Raw genomic sequence first — 15,509 nt, forward strand, 5'->3', positions numbered from 1 at the left:
GAGATGAGATGGACTGCTCATAGATGGACAGAAATAATCTTCAGAATCATCCCTGTCCCATCTCAGATTGGCTATCCAAGAGAATGAAAAAGGAATATCCTTTCATTAGGAATTGCTCAATGTATCCTTATGCAAGCAGACGTGATGGCTCAGTGGCTAAGACACTGAGCTCGTCAATCAGGAGGTCGGCAGTTCAGCGGTTCGAATCCTTAGCGCTGCGTAACAGAGTGAGCTCCCGTTACTTGTCCCAGCTTCTGCCAATTCTAGCAGTTCAAAAGTACGTAAAAAATGCAAGTAGAAAAATAGGACCATTTTGGTGGGAAGGTAACAGTGTTCTGTGCGCCTTCGGCGTCAAGTCATGCTGGTCACATGACCACAGAGACGTCTTCGGACAGCGCTGGCTCTTCGGCTTTGAAATGGAGATGAGCACCTCCCCCTAGAACTGGAAACGACTAGCACATATGTGAGGGGGAACTTTTACCTTTACCTATCCTTATGCAACACATGCCATTCAATAATTTGAGATAGTTCATAGAAGCAAGCAAAACTGTGCTCTAAAAGAGAAGGTAATAAAAATGAGGAGAAGAGAAAGGAGGGAAAACTCAACAATTATTTTTAGGATGCAGGAACAATCTGGCTTTTGAGAAATAGTTTCCTATGTAGATAAGATTCTGTTTTCCCTTCTATATTGTCTTGGACAACTTCACTAATTCAAAAGAATGTAAGAAAGCCCAATAAAATATGTGGAGATTGGGGAATGTCATTTCTGTTTATGTAATATAGTTGTTATAGTCTTGGACTAGGAACAGGGAACCAAACTCGTTCCATTTTGATCATGGAATTCAGGGAAGGCGCTCAGCTTAACCTATCTGAACCAATCTTATCTGTTGGGATTAAATTAACGAAGATTCTATGGATGTGACTTTTACTCTGAGAGAAAAAGTGGGATGTAAATACAATAAAATAAATTATGGAGCTCAGGAAAGACATCTGTACAAGCTGAACACCATTCATTCCAAAATCTGTTGACCCTTCTGTCCATCTGTCTCCCCTCCAGGTGGCCAGCAGCAGATCAGGCAAGATCTTTCCATCCTGTCCAGAGAATGATGAAACTGACACTTCTAAAGTGGTCGAAATACAGAACAAACAGATGATTGAATGGGCCTTAGGAGGGTTCCAGCCATCTGGCCCAAAGGGATTGGAGCCTCCTGAAGGTAATGAAATAGAGCTAAATCATCACAGCCCCCAAAACACCAAACAGGTGTTTTTGGCTCATTGGTTTCTGAGGTGTGGTGGAGTCCTGTTCATTCTGATAGCAGGATTCTACAGGACAAAGAATCAGATAACTCTTTGGAGGTTAGCACACTGTCATCTTATCACGAAGTCTGATGACAGACAAGCCTCCAGATCAAAAGAATCAAAGCTTGATTTCCCACCCTGCTTATCTTGCTGCCACACTGATGTACTTCTTTCTGCCATCGTAGAGGAACGCAATCCCTACAAAGAAGTTTACACGGAGATGTGGGGGGAACCAGAAGCTGCTGCCTATGCCCCTCCTCCACCAGCCAAAAAACCAAGGAAAAGCACAGCTGAGAAGCCTAAGGTCAAGGAAATCATAGATGAGCGCACCCGAGGTATATCTGGGACAGAATGGAATGGGTAGCTTGGAGGTTGTTGGCTTATCCCAGCTAATCTCCACTTTTATCTTTTTTTCCAAATCCCAAGCTATATCTGAGGATAGACAAGTAGTCAAAACCACTGCATACTTCTAACTCTCAACATTCTTTCTTTCTGCTGTTTGTGGGACCATTAGGGCAGTCCGTGTAGTCCGAGGTCCCCCCCCCCGGCAGAAAAGACGAAATTGGAAGTATTAAAAAATATTAGTTTTTGCCTTTGACAAGTCCACATTTTACATAAAGCAAGATGTAGGGCTTCCTGATGTTCATCCATTTTGGGGGGCGGGGCGGCATGCATGCCAATCTTATCTGGATAATTGGTCTTTTCTCCCATGCCTCAGTCTTTTAATTTCATCTTCTCCTTTCCCCATGTTGCAGCCCACATGTTTGCTTCTCTTTTCCTATCTTTCACTGAATTATCATAAAAACCCATTCTGAAGCTCAAAGGACTCGCCCTCCATTCTCTAACTTGAGAACTTTGATACTGGAAGGTGAAGGAGAAGGGGGAAATGCTGCCACTATCCCATGATGATTAGATAGTAATGCAGAGATTTTCTGGAAGTCTGTTTCCAGACCGTAACAAACAAGCAGTAACAGGCCTTTGAAAAAAAAAACCCAGAAAAAACGTAGCTCTTGGGTAGGATTATATACATAGCTACAAATAAATCACGAATTTCATCCTGATCTAAACCAGGGATGAGCAACTTTCTGGGGGCCAAATTCCATATTAGCCTCATACAGCCTGCCAAAAATTATATTTAAAAATGGGTGGAACCAAAAAAAATGTGGATAGGTAAAAGGGGAGAATGATAGGACCTCCCATTCTCCAAGAATACATTTAGTCTAACTCTGTAATACAAAGGCAATATTTTCCCTTGTTTTCGCTAGTTCCAGAACTGGACTCATTGAATTAATATAAATTAGCAGAATATTGGCTGTGTTCACCCAACACACAACCTAATTATAGATTTACTGTCAAGGTTGTACAGTACATAGAACCATAAGTTAGTTACACTGGCAAGATTCATGTACAAGGCACAAAAAAGGTAACCAAAGTTAACACTAACCTTGTACAAATGTTGTATGACTTTGTCAGTTGTGCCTAGTTAAGCTATTGTCTTATTGATGTGAACTAAACTGCCTTCCCTTTTTCATCTTTAATATTAGAACTTGTTCTAGTTGGAATTCATGTAATTCCTTAGGTCTAAAATCATAGTATTGCATCACCAGAGTTTTCTGCAGCAAATGCTAAATTAAGGCTTTGATTCATGGACCCAGACTAGGCCTTTCTGGTTGTCCTCAATTTCAACTATATTTATTGATCCTGTGGCATTTCTTGATTCCTTATTTTAACAAATTCTTTTGCGGTTTTAGAACGTCTTGTTTATGAGGTTCGACAGAAATGCAGGAATATTGAAGGTGAGGTTAAGCAAATGCATTCTTTGTCCTTCCCCATCTTAAATTATGTATAGGGCATGACAACCAATTGGATTCCTCCCTACTCTGCTGCAAGTATTTGTCTCTAAAATTCAAGGTGATCATCACAGCTGCAGTTCAGTAGTTAGCAAATGGAGCCTTCTGCCATTAGAGTTTGTAGACTCTGAGTAGGCTTGAAACATATCACAAATAAAATCATTAAGAACAAATCCAAAAGCAGCCCAGCACTTTCACAGTTGAGCATGGGAAAAGCCTTTTATGGATCTCAACTGTTTAATGGAAAAGACCAGGATGATCCATGCTCAGTGAGCCTATTGCTGTGTGTGGTTTTGAAAGAGGAGAATGCTGCCATTGAGTCAGAGGGGATAGAGAGTGGTATCTTCCGCACTAGCCCAGGGTAATGCATCTCTTTTCTTTCCTCACTCAACAACTACACCATTTCTCAGATATCTGCATTTCCTGTGGAAGCCTGAATGTCAGCCTGGAACACCCTCTCTTCATTGGAGGAATGTGCCAAAACTGCAAGGTAAGAATGTACAGGACACAGGAGCAACCTGGGAGTGGGGAAAGAACAGAGTTGGAAGGGTGACTTTGGGAGTGGCGGGACAGTCAACCTGTTATATAGAGACTGTAGAACTACAAAAGGACAAAGGCAATTAGGGCAAAAGGAAAGAAAACCCCTTACTAGAAAAAAATTAAATCCTTCCAAATTCCTGTCATGTTTCAAATACCTTCCTCCTTAGAGGAAATTGTAATCCTGTCAGACAAAAACTGATCATAGCAGTTAACAGCTATGTGATTAGCTCATGCCTGATGGTTACATATTTTTTTCTCAGAGCAAGTACCACATTTGCCTCCACTATGGATGTCTGGAGTGTATTTAGCAACATTTACTGTATTGCTTTCTGTTGTACATCTGTAAGATAAGATTTAAAAAAAAAAACACTTGTGGTTATAAAATACTTTTATGATGGGAGAAACTTAATGTCTTGGGCTTAGAAATATCCCTCACACCTTTGTTTCCTTAGAACTGCTTTTTGGAATGCGCCTATCAATATGATGATGATGGCTATCAATCATATTGCACCATCTGCTGCGGTGGCCGTGAAGTCCTTATGTGTGGGAACAACAATTGCTGCAGGTGAGTCAAGAAAGATTGCATCTCTGTCCGTCCCCCCCACCCCCACCCCAGTTGCCTTTTTAGGATAGTGTCACCATTAGCCAAATCCTCTCCCTTGAGGTTTTGCATTCAAGAGAAAATTAATATAACTTTTGCATCTTTCCTGTGGAAAATCGCCCATGGGAAGAGCCTGTGTCTGTCGTTTCAGTTTCTATTAACAGAAAACTATAACCTAGGAAAGGAAAAGAAAATTAGGATCATGGCAGGCTTAAGAACAAGGGATTGGGAAAATGTATTTAGAATGAGATGGCTTGTATGCTCGACTTGACTTTTCAGTATTTTCAGACAATCAAAGCCTGGGTGATTCTGGAACTAAGAGAATATGCTGGAATTCCAGAAGGGCCCAGACTACCTAAATCAAAGCCATTGTTTGTCTGTTGCATCCTGAGCTGAGCACATTCCACACTTAGCATTAATTATTTTGCTTTGTAGATGCTTTTGTGTAGAGTGTGTGGACTTATTGGTGGGTCCTGGGGCTGCTCAGGCAGCTATCAAGGAAGATCCCTGGAACTGCTACATGTGTGGCCACAAGGGTGTCTATGGCCTGCTCCGGCGACGAGAAGACTGGCCCTCACGCCTTCAGATGTTTTTTGCCAACAATCATGATCAAGAGTTTGTGAGTTCAGCATGGAGTGGAGGTGGGGATGGGGACAAAGAATAGCTTTTGATATCAGGAAAATTCAGAAGGCAAGAGAAATCTGCAAATACTTTCAGGTTTCTCTTGTTGCTTGCAGCCCCCTAGTATACTAGCTACCTGAACCAGTCGACCAGTGGCTCTACTGCTGTTGAGCACCAACTCTTGGGAAACTCGGGAGCCTTCTGCTATCTCCCTGTGGTGACTGTTGCCACAGCTTACACTCCCAACCATTTCATGCTGCTCCTTTGCTTTTTGCAGGATCCACCAAAGGTTTACCCTCCGGTCCCTGCTGAAAAGAGAAAGCCCATTCGGGTGCTGTCACTTTTTGATGGCATTGCCACAGGTGAGTTCTGACCCTCCTAATATCAGAAAAGAAGTGGTACCGTGAATGCCACGCGGGAGCAACTGTATCAGTGTGGTTTTCATTTTCCAGGACTCCTTGTGCTAAAGGATTTGGGCATCCAAGTGGATCGATACATAGCATCTGAGGTGTGTGAAGATTCTATCACAGTTGGGATGGTCCGACACCAGGGCAAGATCATGTATGTTGGGGACGTCCGCAATGTCACTCAGAAACATGTACGTGGAGCTTTGATGGGGAGGCTTTCTTTGGCTTGTGTAACTGAGGCTGGCAGAGCCCCAGGTGCATCTTCCTCCTGCATCTGACTATTAAATCTCCATATGTTACAGATACAGGAATGGGGTCCTTTCGACTTAGTGATTGGAGGGAGCCCCTGCAATGACCTCTCCATTGTTAATCCTGCCAGGAAAGGCCTTTATGGTAAGTGCTACCATCCATCCCTTCTGTGGTTTACTCAGGACATGTTTTAAAGCAGTTGATCCAGGGATAAAGAACCATGGTCCTCCAGAAACTACTTAACTACAGCTTACAGCATCCTTTGTTGATAGACATGTTGATTGGAATTAATGGGCATTATACTTCGATAGTACCTGGAAATTAAAATATATCCTGTTTCCCCCAAAATAAGGCATCCCATGATGATAAGCCCAATTGGGCTTTTGAGCGCATGGCAATAAGGCCAAGCGCTTATTTCAGGGTTCAAAAAAAATATAAGACAGGGTCTTACTTTCGGGGAAACACCGTATTTCTCTTTTGTATTACTATCTCAGATACCCTGAGGATTGGAAAAGAAATCCATGTGCATGTTGCTTCCTAGCACATTGAGTACTTATAATAAGAAACCTGATAGGCTGGTTTTAGTGACTAATCTATGAGATTACACAAACAGAACTTTAGTATTTCAAAAGATGCCAGTTATCCATGGAGGTAAAATTCTTGAGCTTCAGAATGCATCTTTGTAATGTAAATGAGAAATCGATGTAATTGAGTAACGCGCAGCCTTTACAACTGAGAAATCAAGTTAAAGCTATGATCAGGGCATTGCTTTTACTTTTACTTTATATTGTCATATCTGAAGCAGATAGATCTTCGGCGCTTTAAAAAGTCCCTACGCTCCATAAGTCAGATTTTTAATGGTTACGGAGAGGAAACTGTTGGCCTGCGTCTCAATTCCTCTTGCAAGCATCCACTTCTCCCTGCCTTTGCTTTCCTAACCCAGAGGGCACAGGGCGACTCTTCTTTGAATTCTATCGTCTCCTTCATGAGGCCAGACCCAAGGAGGGGGATGAGCGACCTTTCTTCTGGCTGTTTGAAAATGTGGTGGCCATGGGCGTCAGCGACAAAAGGGACATCTCTCGCTTCCTAGAGGTGAGGTGAGGTGAGGGGCTCTCCCCGTAGCCAGTCTTGGGATATTACTGGGTAGAAGAGCAAGCCTTGTCTGCCCCATGGGATGGGGGAATGGGACCATGGCCCAAAAAGATGGGATGGGGCTTGGGCAAAGCAGAGCCTTCTGCGCATGCGCAGAGGGTAAAAAACAGGATGTGACGATGTCCGGGTGGGTGGGCGGAGCCTCCCGCCACCGTCCAGTTCGCCTGAGCCGGATAGAACCGGCTGAATTTCACCACTGGTTGTAGCCCTGATTATAAGGAACCAGAATGGCCAGGACTGTGACTGAAGTAATAGAATAGGTTGAGAGGAGGGAAAATCTTGGAAAGGTTCAGATGGCGAATCACCTGTTGCAAACTTCAAGAGGTAGCCTCCTTCTGATACCCTATAGCTGTGATGGCGAACCTATGGCACCCGTGCCACAGGTGGCAGGCGTAGCCATATTGGTGGGCAGGTGAGCTCAGGTCCAGTGCGTATGTGCGCACTGGCCAGCTGATTTTTGGGCCTTCTGGGCCCACCGGAAGTAGGGAAACAGGGCCTCCCGGGGGGGGGGGGGGCGTTTTCACCCTTCCCAGACTCCTAGAAAGCCTCTGGAGCCTGGAGAGAGAGAAAAACGGGCCTACCGGACCCACCGTGCCATCGTGTGGCAGGAGTGGGGGGGGTCGCGCGCATGTGCGGAGTGTGCATAAAATTATGGGTGTGGGCACGCACACGTGCGACACCCCCCCCCACTCCCCCCCCCGCAGTCCCCTTGCTCCTGGCACGCGATGGCAAAAAGGTTAGCCATCTCTGCCCTATAGTGTGACTTTCCTTGCCTCTCCTTCTTACAGTCTAATCCAGTGATGATCGATGCCAAAGAAGTCTCTGCAGCCCACAGAGCCCGGTACTTCTGGGGAAATCTGCCTGGCATGAACAGGTCAGTTAGTAAGCATACGCTATCTACACAGGCACCAACTACCAGGAGACGAGTCACTTTTTTGTTTAAAAGTATTAACCTGTTCAATTATTGATGCTTTAATGTGTGAAGAATTGCTTGTCTGGATTCCCTCATTACCCTTCTCATATCTATTGAATAGCTTTAACATGTGTGGACTTCAATTCCCAGAATTCCCCAGCCAGCTGCCAAGGTTGGTCACCTTGTGGTGAGATGAGTGGCAAATAAATTTAAAAAATAAAAATAAATAAGGTTGAGAAACACTAATCTAGTGTCTATATTTGCACGAGTTTGATTCTTCTATGGTTTTGTTATTTTTAACAAAAGAGAATATTTGTAGCTCAGGATTGAACTGTGGAGTTCTTGGTGTTTTCTGAGTTTGGTTGTTTGCTTGCAGACTTTTCAGTACCCAACTAGGTAAGATTGCTAGTTTTGTTGTGATTTCTCAAGCCTCAAATCAACTTCAATACAGTATATTTTGCTGATAATTCTGTAGGTTTGAACAAATCTTTTATCAGCATAACTTATTTATTTTTATTTATTTATTTATTTAGCAAATTTATATGTTACATGGGTGTTGTGGGTATGCTGTCATATTTTGACCAATTCAGAGCAGTTTTGATAACAGCACAAGTAAAAAACCCTTAAGTGTAAATGACAATTTATGAAGATGGACCCAGAACAATCATCTACCTTGAAAGCTTATCACAGAAGGGATTGCTTCTACTGCCTTGTGAAAGACAAGCTAGAAAGGGATACCTTGTCCCTTGGGGGCATTAAGGAAATTTGCAGCAGGGAAAAGGAACAATACATTACAAATTTGGGAATTGGGGAAGTATTGCACAGGCATCTCTCTACAGATTGATTCATTACCCCTTGATAAATTTTCATAGAGATAGCAGTGTGGTCAATCCTAACCCTAACTATAGTCCAGAAACAATGGCAGAGGAAGCTTTCTGAAGAGACTTTAGTGGTCTCTTCAGTGGACAAGAGATTGGTCAAGAGATTGAGCTATTAACAGCAATCAGCAGCGACATGGCTAAATACAATGATTCAATGTACTTATTGAGATATAGGCACTAAACAAACATCTTGAATGTGATTGGATGTAAACAGGAAGACTTGCAAACAAGTATACTTGTTAGGTAAAAGTCAATAATGAGCTCCATTTGAAATACTTAATCTCTTCAGTGCTGGGGAAAAGTAATGGAATAACAGTGGTAAAGCAAGGAAGGAAATTCAAGGATTGAGGAACAAGAAGGAAGAAAGTATGAAGTTGACTTGCAACTTTGTTTTTTAAAAAAGAGAAAAGCTACAGTAACAACAGTAGCAAGAGTTTTTACAAAGCAAAAGGCATAGGAACATGGCCCTTAGCATTGGGGGGGTGGGAGGAGCACCATTGAGAAAACATGCCTCAGGGTCTTTATTTGATGGGGTTATGACTCATTGGAAGACCCACAAGTAGTGCTAAAGGCAGGCTAAAAATATCTTCATAAATATTGTCCATTTATATCCATGGTTTTTAAATTAAGGGAAATTGCTAAGACATAATTTTGGCATATCCTGGGTGAGGTGGGGTAGTGGAACAATTTGTAATTGCTTAATTGTGAGGCAAGAATCTAGTTTGCCACTGTGCCACTGTGATGTTTCTTGTGTGAAACAATGGAGTCTGTTTTGTGTTTGTGTGTGACATTATTCTAGACGGGGGGGAAAAGTAATTGGGTCAGACAATTTTAAGAACTTTCTTGGCCTCAACAAAACTGTTTGTCCAGTTTTATTCAGCTTGAGAAAAATGATTCAATAAAGTAGTCCTGATTCATAAAATAGTAATCATCCAAAATAACCCATTCTGTTCTTATTGTACAAATACTTTAAAAGAGAACTTTCAGAGAGAGAACCGAAAAGAGCTGAGATTCCTAGGAGCTAATTATGTGAACCTGGTTTTCCTACAGGCCTCTGGCTTCAACTATGAATGATAAGTTGGAATTGCAAGAGTGTCTGGAACATGGCCGGATAGCTAAGGTGAGCATGAGAAACCAAAATGAGTTTCGATGTACAAGTCTTCACGGAAGAGTTTGGGAAGAGAACATCAAACAGAGCATCTTCTCATAGCTCAAGAGGCAAAGAGAGAAAACAGAACCCACCATTGAATGGCAATAGCTTAGAGAAGCCTGGTTTTACGGTCATTTTCATACTACGCAGAAATGAAGGCTAGGAAGAAATAATCATCACATTGATGGAAGGCAGTGGAAATAGCGCAGAGACTGCCCGCAAGCCAAAGGCTAATGTAAAGAATTAGCTCAGAGGTAGCTTTATTATGCATGGTATGAATACCTGCTGATCATCACTTTTTGTTTGTCTATCTTGTCTTCCCAATGTAGTTCAGCAAAGTACGAACCATCACCACACGTTCCAACTCTATCAAGCAAGGCAAGGACCAGCATTTCCCTGTCTTTATGAATGAGAAGGAGGACATCCTGTGGTGCACCGAGATGGAGAGGTGGGAATGGTGTGGGGGGCTGGGCTTTCTTTCTTTCAAGAATGAGCTGAAGAACTTGCAGCACATAACTTTTCTCTAGAACCTGCCCCCCACATGGCTTAGTTGTGGCCTGGTTATATGTTTGATTATAAACACCCCACTCGCCCTTCCTTAGAAAGGCCTCTCTTGCCGTGCAATCTATTTTTCCCCTTTTTCCATTGGCACAATACAATTTGTTTTTATGTGTTACAGAGTTCTCAGACTTTATAGCTACTGGGCCTTATAAACCAAAGGGAGCTATTTGGGCTTCATATTAGAAGCTTCAAGAGTCCTCCCTTAAGGGAGAGTTTCTATATTTTAACAGTGCTGCTTTTGCTATTGCCCAGTAGAAGGCACTATGGAACTGGTTTTGTCTTTACTGGGATTCATCAGTCCCATCTTTGTACTAATCTAAGTTCAAAGGGCTATGAATTCAAAACGCGGTAAAGGGTTTGGCATATGGACACTAGCTGGGGCTAGTGAATCTCAGTAAGGGCAAAATTAATCACATAGTACCTCTTGATGGTCACTAGCAATTATAGCAACCATTTATTTTACCCCAATCCTAACAGCACACATTACAATTGCAGATGAAATTGCAGCAGCTTTTTGTTAGCTTTTTTTTATGTCAGGGTCTTAGTATTCATTTGGCATCCTGTGCTTACAGAGTCTTTGGCTTTCCGGTCCACTACACGGATGTGTCCAACATGAGCCGCCTGGCAAGGCAGAGACTGCTGGGTCGTTCCTGGAGCGTGCCAGTGATCCGCCATCTCTTCGCCCCCTTAAAGGAGTACTTTGCCTGTGTTTAAAGAGACGTAACCACAAAACTGGCAAAGCGGAGGAGGAGTCTCAAACACAACCACCCCCAGGAACAGAAGAGAAGTGGCACCAGAATGGAGGAAATGGCTGGTGGGTGAGAGGGTGGGAGAGGACAGCCCGCATACATATGCAGCTCCCATCACCCAAATCTTCACCCATCCTCTCCCCAATTTGAAATGCCCCAATCAAACCAACCAATCCCACTTTCTGTTGGTAATCCTTTAATTTCCTGCTCTTTCTGGATGGGTTTGCCTGTTAGTTTGGTTTCTGCCGCTCCTCGGCTGAGCCCCCAGCAATGCGGGCTGTCCATTGACGCACCGCAAAAGAGAAATTTCCAGCCAAGCCCAAAGCTGAATGGGCCTTGGGGCTTTATTGCCCAAGCTCAGTTTAGGAGCACAAAATGAGGTGCAACGGGACCTCCTTGCGTCTATCAGCGCCATTCCTGGGCCGAGCGCAAGCTGGGAAACTCCCAGTCCTACCTGGTCCCCCCGAGCCACACACTATAGAGTATTTGGGTGCCTATCACACAGGAGACCTTGATACACCCTGCTCCTACAGCCGCTCTTACCTCTTGTTTACAGTTTATATATATGTGAGAGTTATGTGAGAGAAATATCTATATATAAAAGGTACTGTTACTACTGTACAACTGACTTTCAAAATGGTGCTTCTACAACCACAGAGGGTGGGGCTGAAGGCAGCTTCCGTGGTGCTTCACATGCTAGCCCGCAGGAATGGTGGGGGGAGCTTTTCCAACTGATTGCAGCCCCATCTTATAAGGGAGAGAAGGCTGACGGGCACCATTCTCCGCCCCGGGTGGCATGCAATAATACTTTTCTTCCTGAAAAGGCAAATCTCCCTCAGGCCAGGGGCTTGGGCCTTGCTAGATGGGGCTAACCTACCCCCCTGCAGAGCTCCAGGCAGGGGCCCTAATGTTAGTGGTGCTTTATTGAAATTGGCGTTTTCTAGGGTCCTCCTGGGGCTCCACCTGTCACCAACCTGGCTGCCAGACCAGGAGGCAGAGAGCACCCAAGGACCAACAGTGCTTGTTTTGGTCATCTCTGAACTCACTGGCTGTAAGGTTCCTGATCAGAGCTTTTGGTTCTGCTCCTTTTCTCCACGTTTGCCCCTTAAAAGACAAATTCAGCTGCAGAATAACTATGGGGATAGGGAGGGAGAGAGAGAGAGAGAGAGAGAGAGAAAAGAGCCCCTGCCATCCTGCGCTGCAGTAACCCTTCTGCCCCATTCCTTTGTGATTTTGTGTGTTCGGAGGTCAGCACCTGCTGCCTTCCTTCTCCCCCTCCTCCTTTCTATTTGTGGCTGACACAAATTATTATAGACTTCCTGTTTTGCTTGATCAGACTCTGGCTGTGCTACCTTTCTCCTCCCCCCCCACACACATGTTGAGGGTACAGAGGGGCAAAAATAAAGGTGGGCAGTTCTCATGTGAAGAGAGTCTCTCCAGGACCTGATGAACTCTCATGTGCAAGGTCTGGCATAGGAGTCAAAATTTCCTGGAGTATATCTTGGTAATTGTGTGCACTTTACTCTTTGGGGCAAGGGGATAAATGACCTTCACCATGAGTCTGTGATGCACAATGTATAAGGAATGGCCATTGGGCTCTGGTCAATCCTCAGTGCATGGACTTGAGGCTGCTTCTCCCTTCTGCTTGCAGAGACTGATCCCAACAGGGTCCAAAGTTCTTGGTGCTAATGGGGATATCTCTTCCCTACTCCCCCACCAACCAGCTTTTGCCTCAGCAGCTTTTCCATCTGTGCCTCCACAGGGGACAGCATCTCCCCTCTGCTCCTGTCTTCCCTGTGTCCATGGTGCTCTCGGAGGCAATGGAGTAGATGCTGAGGCAAAACTCAGGAGCAGGCGGGAACGTTCGTGGAAGAGAGCAGATCTCCCTCTGCCTTCTTATGAACACTCCCCAACGCAATCTCTTGAGCGGTGAAACAGTTGGCAGCAGACAAGGAAGGTCTCTGTTGAAGGCTGTTGGTCTTGGTGCTAAAATTTGGGGGAGTTAGGGTGGCAGGTAGGTGCCTCTGCTCACTTCCCTTCAAACTGTGAAGGGTGCTGGGGTCTCGCTCAGGGCCGAATGGGGAAGGGAGAATGGTGGCTTCTTCGGACGGGGCTCTCTGGCAAGATATGCCCCCCACCACCTGTTGCCTCCATGATAGGCAATCTCCTTCACACTCCATTCTTCCTCTGACCCCCTTGGTCGTTGGTTCGGTGACTGCCCGTCTGCGCAAAATTCTTCAAAGGGAGGTTTTCCTTACAGGATTTCCAAGCCTTTCTTCCCAACCCATTTGCCACAAAGCTAGGGGGGGAGAGATTCCCTCTGGGTTTCTTGTAGTCTAGTTTCACTGGTGCTAAATGGGAAGTATTTATTGGAAGAGACTGTAGCTCAACGACAGAGTACATCTTTTCCATGTAGAAGATCTTAAAAATTCAAACCCGGGCATTTCCAAGTGGTGCTGGAAAAAACTCCTGCCTGAAACCTTGTAGAGATCCTCTCACTCAGGGTTGACAGTAATAGGTTAAGGGATCTATGGTATCATTCAGAAAATAAGGCAGCTTCCTGTGAGTTTGTCCTTGGCTGGTTTCCAGCCAGAGTAATCTGAGCCAAAGGGCTGGTTGAAGGAGAGGAGGCTCTAGGTATCTCCCCAAATGGTGGGAAGGGGTATGGTTTTTTTTTTGTTTGTTTTTTTTTCCAATTGTATGCTTCAGAGAAGAATCTATTTGGGGGGAAGGTATATCTTTAGTAGTTACATCCGTTTCTCCCCAAAGTCTTCCTTTCAGCATATTCAGTTTAGACATGGGGCTGGCCACATATTTCCTAAAGTCAGTTCCAGTGGCTGTCAGCTTAGCTGGATCCTCAGTGTATTCATGGCACTGCCAGTAGACTTTAGTTCTGAACAGTCCAACCTCTCTTCAAGCAGGGCACTGCACCCATCCAGTTCTGTCCCCAAACTGGAAGTGGCCTCTTGGGAAGCCTTTATTTGTGTTGTCTTTCAAACGTTCCTGATGTATTTGCCTTGGGCCTGTTTCACTGTCCACCACAGAATCCAGCTGTTTTCCCAATGTGGTGGGGAGCAAGAGGGGGGAGACTGAGTTTACAAACTGATGTGACTCAGATCTTTTTATAAAGAGCCTTTTGTCAAGGTTGCACAGCCCTAGACTGAAAAGCAAAGCAACCGGGCCCCTGCCCCCATTGCCTGAATTCCTTTGGCATTTGCAGAGGGACAAGGTGACAACCAAGGTGCTAAACAAGTTTTATTACAGATCTCTATTAACTTAAGTCTGCTGTCTGGACAATGACTGTTTTGTTTTTTCTTGTAGTGAAGTTTAAAAGAGCTCTATTATTTTACTCTTATATATTATTATAAAAAAAAAAAGGCATTTTAACTTTGTACTTGAAACCTAAAGGAAAAGATTTCATGTGTTTTAGCTTAGACATTGAAGTAGCTGAGACGCTTTACTGTTTGTGGGAAATCATGTATTCATGCTGAAGAATAAACTGTGTTGAGATCCTGGGAAGAGCTTAGCCCTGTTCCCTGCTCTCCAGCCGCCTCCCATCTGACATTCCATGCAGCTCAACCCAGATGTCCTTCCTCTCCTTCTTTCAGTTCCATTCTCCCAGCCCTTCCGTCTTTTAATTCTTCTTTTTCTTTTTGGATGATTTTGGGATGCCCCATCTTTTCAGACGCTTTTTTTTAGGATTGCTTCTATATTTATTGACAAATAAATAATGTACATTTCAGAGTATGGTTCTGCTTTGCCAGGGCTGGGGAGGCCCACCTCCTCATCCCTATGGGCAGGCTGTTGTATCTCTGTGTAAGTATTGCTCGTGACATAGCTGTTTTATAAACTAATTAAAAAGGTCAATGGTGCAGCAGATGTTAGAAAGTCTGTCCGTTCCGCCTCCATCCCATCCTTTGCATTTTTCTTTTGTGCTCAGAACACTCGAATAAGGAAGGCTCCTTGCTGATGTACTTGTGCTGGAGAACACTTGAATAAATGTTCTGTTTTGTGCAAAAAGAAAAGAAAAAAAAAGGAGGCTGTCTGCTGTCATGTGCTTTTTGTATCCCTGTGTCCATGAGTGTTTATAGGTGCTCTGAGGCAGTGCTGGTGGGATTAAAGTAGCACCCGAGGAATCCCAAGTTGCATAAAATGGGCAGCACGGCGTATCAACGGGGAAATAACATCCACTACAACGGGGAAATAACATTGCTGCAGATTCATGTAGTTTTAAAAAAAGTCACATATAATACAGAAAACGCTAGAGCATTTGCTTCCTATTTTGAAATTACTCACTGCATTTGTAGAAGCACTTCTCTACAGAATACACTTCTAGGAAACATACATGACGTTGACAGGAACCTGTTAGTAGGTGCTGTTAAAACTACTGGCAAAAAATAGATAATAGAAAATGGGTGCATCATGAAAGAATGGTTGTATGGTTGCTAAGAGTTGACACTGACTTGATGGCACGTAATCAACAACAGTGGTAAACTATAATTCAGAATACAAATGTATTTGGAAATTTTAATTATA

At 43.9% G+C, this 15,509-nt stretch overlaps 1 protein-coding gene across 8 annotated transcripts in view; it reads left to right on the plus strand.

Moving 5' to 3' along the window:
- The window catches only part of DNMT3A (DNA methyltransferase 3 alpha), a 114,690-nt gene extending 99,845 nt beyond the window's left edge, over positions 1–14,845 (plus strand). For all 8 annotated transcript variants that reach the window (XM_034421166.3, XM_034421164.3, XM_087888780.1 and 5 more), the window contains 14 exons: positions 1,058–1,214; positions 1,485–1,634; positions 3,051–3,095; positions 3,560–3,639; positions 4,142–4,254; positions 4,726–4,909; positions 5,189–5,273; positions 5,364–5,509; positions 5,621–5,711; positions 6,511–6,659; positions 7,508–7,593; positions 9,564–9,633; positions 9,993–10,111; positions 10,797–14,845. In XM_034421166.3, the coding sequence (XP_034277057.1) occupies positions 1,058–1,214; positions 1,485–1,634; positions 3,051–3,095; positions 3,560–3,639; positions 4,142–4,254; positions 4,726–4,909; positions 5,189–5,273; positions 5,364–5,509; positions 5,621–5,711; positions 6,511–6,659; positions 7,508–7,593; positions 9,564–9,633; positions 9,993–10,111; positions 10,797–10,938 (1,617 nt within the window). In that variant the 3' untranslated portion in view covers positions 10,939–14,845. The remainder of the gene's footprint in view (positions 1–1,057; positions 1,215–1,484; positions 1,635–3,050; positions 3,096–3,559; positions 3,640–4,141; positions 4,255–4,725; positions 4,910–5,188; positions 5,274–5,363; positions 5,510–5,620; positions 5,712–6,510; positions 6,660–7,507; positions 7,594–9,563; positions 9,634–9,992; positions 10,112–10,796) is intronic.
- Positions 14,846–15,509: the final 664 nt, after the last annotated feature.

The sequence above is a fragment of the Pantherophis guttatus genome, chromosome 1 (genome assembly GCF_059756535.1).
Source record: "Pantherophis guttatus breed Tessera chromosome 1, ASM5975653v1, whole genome shotgun sequence".
NCBI lineage: Eukaryota > Metazoa > Chordata > Lepidosauria > Squamata > Colubridae > Pantherophis > Pantherophis guttatus.